General features: G+C 43.1%; 1 protein-coding gene across 1 annotated transcript in view; it reads right to left on the bottom strand.

The window, feature by feature from the left end:
• The window catches only part of DCT (dopachrome tautomerase), a 31844-nt gene extending 22383 nt beyond the window's left edge, over nucleotides 1-9461 (bottom strand). The window contains exons 1-2 of the mRNA XM_077780099.1: nucleotides 9167-9461; nucleotides 25-324 (exon numbers count right to left, since the gene is read on the bottom strand). Of these exons, the coding sequence (XP_077636225.1) occupies nucleotides 25-324; nucleotides 9167-9461 (595 nt within the window). The remainder of the gene's footprint in view (nucleotides 1-24; nucleotides 325-9166) is intronic.
• Nucleotides 9462-10797: the final 1336 nt, after the last annotated feature.

The following is a 10797-nucleotide window of genomic DNA, read 5'->3' as shown; positions in this document are numbered from 1 at the left end:
CCGAAAGCTAAGGGGAAAACCCACCTAACAATGTATCTCTAACAGAGTAATAATGGAGCCACACAAAGAAATCGTAAATGCTGCAGTTGGCGATCTGGGGCTGGGACCCGTTGGGCCCCAGGAGGCCGAGCCAGTGTTGCGTGGTGATCACATAGTCGGGGTGTGTGGTGTTCTTGGCGAGGTCCAAGGCGTCCAAGAACTGCTCCCTCTCCTGAAGGGTCAGGGAATGGATATTCTTCCGGACCACCAGGGGTTTCCTGTCGTTGCAGTCAGGGCCGGTCCACCCAAACCTGCAGAATCCACAGTGGTAGCCATAGAAATGTCCTGGTTCGTTTTGAAAAGAAAAAAGGAGAGACAGAAGAGGAAGTCAGCTTATGTAACACGGAAGACATTTCTGAATTTGAACACGGGGATAGTGAGGAGGAGAAGCTGAAGGTGTTTACAAGGAGGCAAGGAAAACCAATTTCCTTCTCTTATTCTCCTCTTGAAATGTTGGCATCTCCAAGTGAACTGAGTACTAGAGAATTCCTGAGAAATACCCCAGCAGGGGCGTCTGGGGGGCTCAGTCAGTTAAGTCTCCGACTCTTAGTTTCGGCTCAGGTCACGATCTCATGGTTTGTGAGTTCAAGCCCTGAGTGGGGGCTCTATGCCCTGACATCGTGGACCCTACCTGGGATTTTGTCTCTTCCTCTCCCCATCTCACATGCATGCTCGTGCACCCTCTCTCTCTCAAAATAAACAGACAAACAAACAAAGATAAATACTCCCAGCAAAGAAACAGAATAGGTGTCACATGCTGTTATGAGTGGACTGTGTCCCTTCAAAATCCGAATGTTGAAGCCCACACCCCCGGGCCCTCAGTGATGACTGTATTTGGAGCTAGTCTCCAAAGAGGTAATTAAGTTAAAATGAGGTCATTAGGTGGCCCCCAGCCCAACACTAGTGTCCTTATAAGAAGAGGAAATTGGGACAGCAATACAGAGAGAAGACCACATGAAGACACAGGGAGAAGCCAGGCCTGTACAAAGCGGGACAGAGGCCTCAGAAGAATCTAACCCTGACAACACCAGGGACTCTTGGCCTCCAGAAGGTGAGAGAAGGAGTTTCTGTTTGCCGCTCAGTCCGTGGCCCGCTGACTGCAGCCTTAGCAACCTAATACTCATGGGGCATCTTCCAAGGTGTCCTTCCTCTCACGACTCAGGCAGGCGTCCCCCAGGCAATGCTCTCCCACGCCCACCCCCAGGCTGCACCCCGCCTTGCCCGTGCAGGCTGCTGAGCCCCGCTGTCCCGGGGCCCATGCAGACGCAGACAGGCGGTTCACTGATTTAGAGAAGGAGGGGACTATACACCAGGCTCAGGACAGAACCCAAATAAATAGGCTGGTTTCCAGGAATTTAGGTGAAATCTGACATTAACAAAGCTGGTTTATTTCACAAAGGAGACAGAGTTAAGACAAAATCAATGGAGGCTGGCAGGTCATAAAGGTGAATTAGCTGCCATGATATCGCAAAGTACAAATCACTGCAGGGCTCCCCGTCCGCGGCACAAATGTCTCTGCTTTATCAACCCAGGGAATGAGTACTAGTCATATGAACTAGTACTAGTCGTACGAACTAAAGATCTTTCCGATTAGCATCTACATTGAAATTATTTCAGCTTGTCCTTGACTTTGCCCTTTTCAGTCTCAATTATTGCTATTGGTATGGCCGGCACCTCATTCCCTAGGTGGTGATAAGTTAGAGGGTAAACATTTAAATATTTCCGGAGCAAAATGTTGAAGCCAAAGGGGATCATAACGCTCATCTCCCAGGCATTAGAGGGGTTAGATAAAGCGTGAGCGTGGGAGACCAACTCTGCTCCCCTGCCCTCCTCCCCTGCCCCTCTTCCCCTCCTCTTCTCCCTTCTCTTCCTTTCCCTGCTCCCCCTCCCTCTCCACCTCTTCCCTCCCCTCCTTCCCTGCCTCCTCCTCTCCTCTTACTCCCCCTCCTCCCAGACCTTTTTACTTGCTCCCCATCCTGTCTGCAGCACTTTTCCCTCACCGTCTCCTTAAATTCCTCTCTGCCGGATTATCTACTGGGATTATCTATTACTGGTTTCAGCCTCCCAGTGGGTGGTCTACAAGGTCATCCTTGACTCCACCTGTCAGGGTCAGGTGCTCCTGCACTGAGCTCCCCTGGTACCGCATCTTCCCCTTTCGTTGTATTTGTCACAACTATGGACTCGCTTCAGAGACAGGCAACTAGAAGACAATTATCCTGCTGGGCTTCGTACTAAATGACTATTTGTTGAGTAAATAAGAGAAATATAGAGCCAAATTATCACATGTAGACTTTAAAACTCGTATACTTTGGGCGCCTGGGTGACTCAGTCAGTTGACCGTCCAATTCTTGGTTTCAGCTCAGGTCATGATCCCAGGGATGCGGGATTGAGCCCCGTGCTGGACTCCATGCTCAGTGTGGAGTCTGCTTAAGATTCTCCACCCCCTCGCCCTTCTATTTCTCTCTTTCTATCTCTCTACCCCTCTCCCCAGCCCATGCTCTCTCTTTCTCACTAAAATAATAAAATAAAATAAAATAAAAATTGTACACTTCTATTTGTAGTCATACCTCAATAAAGCTGAATTTCTTTTGAAAAATAATTAAAAACAAAGATGTATGAAGCTTATGGTAAATAAACCAATACACATAACATTTCTTCTTCCTCTTTCTCCCTATCCTTGTGGATTAGAAGGAAAAGCAGGCCCGGTAAATAATTTTGAAAAACTGTAAATACCGAAACGGAGGTAAGTAAAGAATACTATGACCATCGTAGAGAGAGGATTATTTGGATTTCTAAAGAAAAAGAAAAATTTACAATAGCATGAAACAAAATGATTAGCCTTTGTGTTGCATTAAAAAAAAAAATGAACAGGCCTCCATTTCTATTCACTCAGTGGATTTTTTTTTAATGTTTATTTATTTTTGAGAGACAGAGAGTGCAAGTGGGGGAGGGGCAGAGAGAGCCAGGGACAGAGCATCCAAAGTGGGAACCGTGACCTGAGCCAAAGTCTGACACGTAACCAACTGAGCCACCCAGGTGCCCCTGCCCAGTGGATTTTTTGATGGTTCAAGAAAATCTCATTATAAATATCACAAGTAAGAAGAATTTTTTAAGGTAATTTATTTGGGTTCTATGCTTCTTGTGACATATGAAATATCCTATCCTCACATAGTTCAATTATCTGTATTTTCCTATGTTTTAATGCTGTATGAGAACATAAGTAAAAATACTAAAAGGAAAAAATTCTACTAGTCCCAAGACTAAAACATATTTTTCAATAGTTTCAATTAAACACTAGAATTTACATTGATTACTAGAGTGAAGCCCTTAAATACACATTATTTATGCATATTTACTGAGCAACTAGTAGAGTCCCGGATGCTAAACAACATTCTCCAGGGTTATTTTCCCCCAGGGTCCCTACTCAAATTGTAGATCTGTTTCAAAACACCTTTGATTAAAACGTATCACCGTCTCTGGAAATGCTCACAGGAATAGAGTCTCTTTTGAGGCATGAGTGAAAAAAACGCATCCAAAGAATACTAAATACCCAACTTTCCAGCAGTTTCCCTATAGGTAGATGATTGCAGATGAATGCGTAGTCACAGCTTTACAACAGGCGAGTGAGCCTCTCCTTCGAAATGCTAAGGAATAGCAAACCTAAATTCTCTAACAATCAATTCAATAGGTTTCTACATTTAAATGTATGGAATTGTCTTTGAGTTTGATTGAAACCGAGTAACTTACAACTTATGCCACGAGATTTTATATTCCTGCACTTCCTTTACCACAATTATTTTTGGTTGCTAGAAACAAAATTATCAATAACTAATTATCTCCCCCATTTTTTATTCAACAGATAATTTATTAACACCTACTGCCTAAAGGGCAGGGGAAACTCAGCGTGCCTCTCTCTGTGCTCCCAACTTGGTATGTTCAGGGAAGTTGCCACGCTTTGTAACTTTGGACTTAACTTCCCCAAACCTGTCATATTGGGAAAGAGCTCTACTTCAGAGAGCTCTCATGGAAAACAAGCACGTTAATATATTAAGCACGTAGCACGGTGTCTGGTCCGTAGTAAGTTCTATATTGTCATTATTAGTAGATACCACTTAACAAACAGTATTGTAAATATTTGTTTTCACATCTGTCTTCCTCATCCACTACACTGTGGACACCCTAAGAATCGTGTTGGGTTTTTTTCCCTCTTTGTACCTAAAGGGCCTAGCATATCTGGTACTAAATAAATATCGGTTGGGTGGGTAATGAATGAATCAATGAGTAATTGAATAAAAAATGCCAGGCACCCGGAGATATAAATACAAATAAGGTACAGTACCTTTATTTGGGAGATGAAGAACGTTGAGGGGAGGGTGCTAAAGGGTGACAGGCATTGAGGAGGGCACTCGCTGGGATGAGCACTGGGTGTCTTATGTAAGTGATGAACCACTGATCCTACCCCTGAAACCAATACTACACTGTGTGTTAACTGACTTCAATTTAAATAAAAACTCGGAATAAATAAATAATAAAACAGAGAGAAACAGAGGAAGAAGGACGCGCGTGCAATGAAACACCAACGCACATCTAACTGTGGGAAAAGTGAAAACAGAGGAATAAACCCAACACCACAGAACACAAAAGACAAAATGATGAATTCTGACTCGGGAGACCAGAGCTGTTTCACAATCATGCTGAATTGTGTTGAGCAAAGACGTTTCTTTTTACAAAACCATGCTTGCCTCCCAAAAGGAGCACAGACCCTCTAATTTTCTGAATAAGAAAGAATTGGGGTGGGGGGAGGGGTGAGATGGGTTAAGAGGATTAAGAAGTAGACTTTAAGTTACAAAATAAGTAAGTCATGGGCATGTCATGTACGGCATGAGGACTATAGTCAACATTATTGTATCAACTTTCATTTTGTAGGTCTATGCAGCTGTGGGATCACTATGTCATACACCTGAAACTAATATAATATTATGTATCAGTTGTGCCCCACTAAATAAAAAAAGAAAACATTTGTCTGCATCTGAGCTCACCTATAACCCAGAAATGTATTCAGTAAAAAATTTCCTTTTCCAGCATATCTCCCCAAAGCTCCGCAGTCAGACCCCTTTTATGTTTTGAGCCTCTAAACCTGGTCTAAAGAATTCGTTAAAATGCTGAGGACAACTGAAAAGCAAAACAACAGGAGAGCCCAGCACACAAAATGTTTATGTCTCTAATTTAGATTTCCTGGTGATTTCTTACATCAATTTAACCTGCGTTCCTTTTTTTTTTCCCCTTAATCTTCCAATAGCAGCAGCAAAAAATATAAGAAGATGGGCCTTTCAGAAAAGATGGCATTATCTTACTGGAAAATGGAGAGAGAAAAAAAATGAAAGGGTCCCTTGATACTAATCTATCTACCATTGAATATGTCCTTGGGCAAAAATTAAATTTAAAAAGACAAAATCCTATACCTACTTAGGACTGGGATAAAAATAGAGAGTTAGAAAAACCAAGCCATGCACGTTCCTACATGAACTATATCAGCTCAACTTCAGAAAGCTATTAGACTAAATAAGCTTAAAGACCACCGATTAGTGAATTTACAAGGAGCTCTAAATAGCCTATTCCTTTTAATTAGAGATTCTATTATTTTAATAACAATACTTTATGCTCACATAGAGCCTTTCATCTACAGAGCTCAAAAAGATTTTACAAGTATGGTTTCATCATTATCCCCATTTTAGAGATTGGAAAATGGAGGCACTTAGTCACTTGTACAAACAAGAAGTTCTCAGACAACTGTTCAAAAACTATTTGGTGTGCATGTTTTCCAAAACTCCAAAAATACAGCTGCAATTGGTATGTTCTTAGACTTCTACGGTGAAGAGCTAATGCCATAGTCTCCCGAAATTCAGATCTTCCTCACCACTAAATTTGGTAATTATTTGGTTTCAACTTATCCTTACAGAGAATAGAGAAGTTCTCTCTAGAAAACTTAAACACATAATTTAGAGGGGTTTTTTTTTCCCCGTTCAGAGTTTGTTTTTATTTCTCTTTCTTGGGTTAATATCATTTACCAGCTACAAGCTTGCGAAGACTACGGGATATTTTTTTATTTTATTTTATGGGGGTAAGAACATTTAACATGAAATCTACACCCCTTAACACATTTATGTTATTAACACATATGTTAACCCCAGGTAAATGTGGTACAGTCTCTCAGCTTATTCATCTCGCTTAACTCAAACTTTATGTCCGTTGATTAGTAACTCTCCATTTCTCACTCCCCTGGTCCCTGGTAACTACCATTCCACTCTTTGATTTTATGAATTTGAGTATTTTAGATACCTCATAAAAGTAGAGTCATACCCCATTTGTATTTCTGTGACTACCTTACATACTAGTGTAATGTCCCCCAGGTTCACCAATGTTGTCACATATTGTGCGATTTCCCTCTTTTTTAAGGCTGAATTCAATTCAGTTGGACATATATACCACTTGGCTAAAATGTGGAGAAATTAGAATCCTTGAACACTACTGGTGGGAATGCAAAATGGTGCAGCCACTATGGAAAAAACAATATGAAGCTTCCTCAAAACATTAAAAACAGAACAACCATATGATCCAGTAATTCCACTTCTGGATATTTATCCAAAAGAATGACGATCAGGATCTTGTAGAGATACTAGCATTCCCATGTGTATTGTGCCACTATTTTCAAGAGCCAAGATGTAGAAACAATCTAAATGCCCACTGATGGATAAATGATGCATTGATTTTTTCCATTGCATTAACAAAGTTCAGGATCATCAATAGTCTGCTTTCCAGAGCTCAACGATATCCCTTCCTTAATAACCTTTGAGTGACATAGAAGAATCCCAGGATCCTTTTTACTAAAAGCTCTGAGGATACCAGAGAGGAGAGCTTTTGGGGGTTCATGACGGGATTTCAATTCTGAAGACTGTCCCCCAAGCCATGAAAAGCTTCCCTTGTAAGGCAAGCAACTCTTTTTGGGGGAGAATAAGCTGAATGAAGGTCACATGGCTAGCTCTGGGACACATGACACATCACAGAATGGTGATTTCTGTTTATACTAAATTGATTTCCAATTCAGCCACTAGGACTTGGTCTGATGCCCTGAGACTCAAAGAATAAGACCACCTGGCCAACATAAGTGGAGCCATCCAACATTCGTATGGAAGGAGCTATGGTCCTGAATGAGTCCACACAGATCAAATCATGGAGGGGGAAGAGAGCAATAGCCTGGCAGTTGGTCTCAAGAACAGCCATGTCCTTGACAATGTCTGGAAATGAAGACCATACACACTGAGAAAACTCTGCTTCCTTAAACTGGCCTATAGACATTGATGTCCTTACAGTCTGGACTTACAGGCCAAACCCTGTTTCTGATCTCCTGCCTCCTGGTATATGTTTATCCTCCTCAGAGCAGGGATCTCTTTTTATGTTAGGAAGTAGGTCACTGTTACCTGAATTTCCTGTCTCTTCTGGAGAACTATTTATAGGCACTTCTTCTGGAAAGGGAAATTACACTTATCCCTTCTATTCTGCCATTCTCTCTCCTTTCCATCCCCCTTAAAAAATAAATAAATAAAACACTTGCTAGCCAGGTCAAAAATATGAAGTAGATGGTGATAAGAAGAGGTAGAAGTTATATGTCATTTCTTAGTATCCTCTGCTCCCAGATTCTATAAATGGGCATGGCAACCATTGTAAGTCATGACACTCTATCATTGATTGGCCTGAAATAAGTATTACACAAGAATTTTTGAGTCATAGACAACTAAGTTACTATGTCGTGCGGTTTCAATCACACAGGTAATATGAAACCTGCTGCTTGTCGGTCAAAAGCCATGAGAATCCATGAGATAATGTCTAGAGAAGCAAATGCTCTATCAGCTTAGAAAAAAATGGATAGTGTATATTCAACACACTATTTAAAACTTTTGTCACAATGGATAATACCCAAGGCAAACCTAACGATTCCTCTGAATCACAGAATTAGCAATGCAGCTACAAAATGATGTAGACGGCCAGATTTTTTTTTACAATTTAAAATAACTAACATCATTCCTACATTAACATCACAGTCCTTTGTACATTGCCTTAGTTTACATTTTGATGCTCCTGCATAGCTCAATTATCCGTGTTTCCTGTGTGCCAGCGTCCTATGAGAACATGAGTGAAAGATAATAATATTTTAAAAAGGAAAACTTCACATGCAGCTGGATGCTGTAGAGCAGTGGCCAAGGGCTTGGCTCAAGTTGCCGCTTGTGTTTTCTGTGTTTCAAATGCCCTGGCAGCCTTTGAGTGGTTATCCCCGCTGTGTACGGCTGCTGAACAGAGAGGCACTACCGAGGAGGATTTGAGGAGCCTCAGAGGAGCCGGAGGAATAAGAAATGCCCAGAGATTTCAAGGAAATGAGTCATCACAGAGACCAAGGTCTGAAAGAGGGACCCGGAGCAAATGTTGAAATGCCCACATCCAACCCAAGCAAGAGCAGAAAAAGCCATTGTTATTTTATGCCTCTCCTTCCCCAGCTCACTGTGACTCTGTCCCACCGCCTCCTCCAACTTTGGCCAAGTGGCAACCCAAGCGTAACCTTAACTATTAGCAAGATGTACTCCGCTTGAGACCCATTCAAAACATGAGAAACACTGAGGCCAGGACCGTGGAACACCTGCCTTTGACGCCTGCCTTCTAGATGCCAAGGTTCCCCACCCACTCTTCTACAAGCGCAAACCCATTTCAGAAGGGGAGGCCACCAAATCCATCTTGAAAGGACTTGCTCTGAGGTTCAAAGCTGACTCTGGAGCTCGTTAGCTTCCCCTTCCAACAAACAAGCCAATGATGTGTTGGCATGAGTTCACATAACCAAGCCTGGCCCACGGAATATTCATTTGGTTTCTATAACCAGCTGTACTAGAGGGTGTGAAAAATATAACCAACACATCAGTCTTACTCAGTTCGTTGCCTATGAGAAACAAACTTGGTTGACCATTTAAAGCCTAGTCTAACAGTTTCAAGGGTCTCATCTCTTTCTGAGAAGGGGCTCCTCCCCCACCTGGGGTCCCCTGACCCGGCTCAGGGCGTGCCCATGTCTGTCCACCTGCCTCACCTCTGCATCTGCAGGTCCGATGGAAGAACCTCCTTGGCCACCATTCTCGGTCATCCTGGTTCCGTAGGACGTAAGGACCACTCCAGGGCCTGGTGTCGGCTTGCACCTCCATGCACTCACCCCGGCCCTCCAGATAGCCACAGATGTTGTCCGGGTCGTCACCCAGCGACGGGCAGCACTCCTTGCTCACCAGGTTGTTCACCGTCATGCACACCCTGGGGAACTGTGCCCAGGCTCCGGGCAGGATTCCACAGCCCAGGCAACCGAGCAAAAGCCCCCACCCAAGGGGGCTCATGGCTTTATCGGCAGAAGAACTCGCTCTTGCTTTCCACTCCCTGATTCTACCCTGGCTTTCTCCTTGTCTTCCACTCTTAAGCTCTTGAGCATTCATTCCGGTGATTTTTGGTTTTGAGCTGAGGGAGTTGTTACTGTTTTGTTTTGCGTTCTATTGCTCTCCTCTTTAAAAAAATACCTACAAAAATCGCAGAGCCCACTTGTGTACACGTGTGTACGTGCACATGCACAGACTGTTTTATATGATCCAAACGGCTAAAACAAATTTAAAGCCATTAGAAGCGCCTCTGACAGCCAGATTTAATGAGGGTAGCGCTTCTCACCATCTCTCCCCCGTTAAATCAGGCTTTGTCTAATTGAGTTAATTTACGGGGTACTGCAGTCATCCTACTTATTATACTGGTATTTCTAAACCCCCTCCTTTCCTCTTTAGCCCGTAACTTTAATTGCCTTGAACTCAGTTCAAAAGCCAAACACCGTGCTGCCTTTATTCTCTCTGGCTTGCCAAACCACGGGGCCTTGTGGGGTTTGTTGGAAGGGCTGAGAGAAGCCATCATTAGGGGGATTAGAATTAGAGAAACCCTCGTTGTTAGCACATGACCCAAAGTGCATAATGAAGTACATACAGTTGCTGGCTTTGTCTCAAAAGGGCAAAACCATCTTCATTATCTGGGCTCATGTGCCCCAGCCAAGCTTGTGACCTCAGACTTCCCGGGGAGTCAATAGAAGCAGTGAGCAATTCGTTGTTGTTAAAAGGCCTCTACAGACAAGCGTGCATTGCTCACTCCTGACTGCTCGCTGACGTGCTGGAGAGACCACTACAGGAGGTCACACAGCTTCTGAAATAAAGAAACGTTTATTTAGGGCTGACGTACAAGGAATTGCTTTGTTCTGCAATTAAGGGCCCTCTTCCCCTCCAAGTAAGGACGTAGTATTCTCCTATGCGGCACATCTAGGCAGCGGAGTTTTAAAAATTACACAAAGTAGCATGCCACCAGAAATTCAAAATTATAATTATCTGATTGTAAGGAAGACAGTGGAACAATCTGGAACAAGGGCTTGCAAGGGACGTCTTTTGATTTACATTAAAGTTAAGCATTGTCGAACTTCAGTCTAGAGCACCACGCCTCCCCCGTGCTCCTGGGGGCAGAAAGGGGAGCATCCTCATCGATAATGATGGCTACTGTTAGAGCGTCTGTTTACCCCTTCACGGTGGGAAGAGGACTGACTTAGTGCCCCAAGCGTCTGTGTAGACAGCCCCATGTGACACATAAGAATACTTTATATTTGGGCATAAAGATACAGAACGTTCCCAAGACAACTCCCAAGGTTAAACA

Source organism: Crocuta crocuta, unplaced genomic scaffold, assembly GCF_008692635.1.
Source record: "Crocuta crocuta isolate KB4526 unplaced genomic scaffold, BGI_CrCroc_1.0 scaffold188, whole genome shotgun sequence".
NCBI classification, from domain to species: domain Eukaryota; kingdom Metazoa; phylum Chordata; class Mammalia; order Carnivora; family Hyaenidae; genus Crocuta; species Crocuta crocuta.
This window is presented reverse-complemented; position numbering and strand designations above follow the sequence as displayed.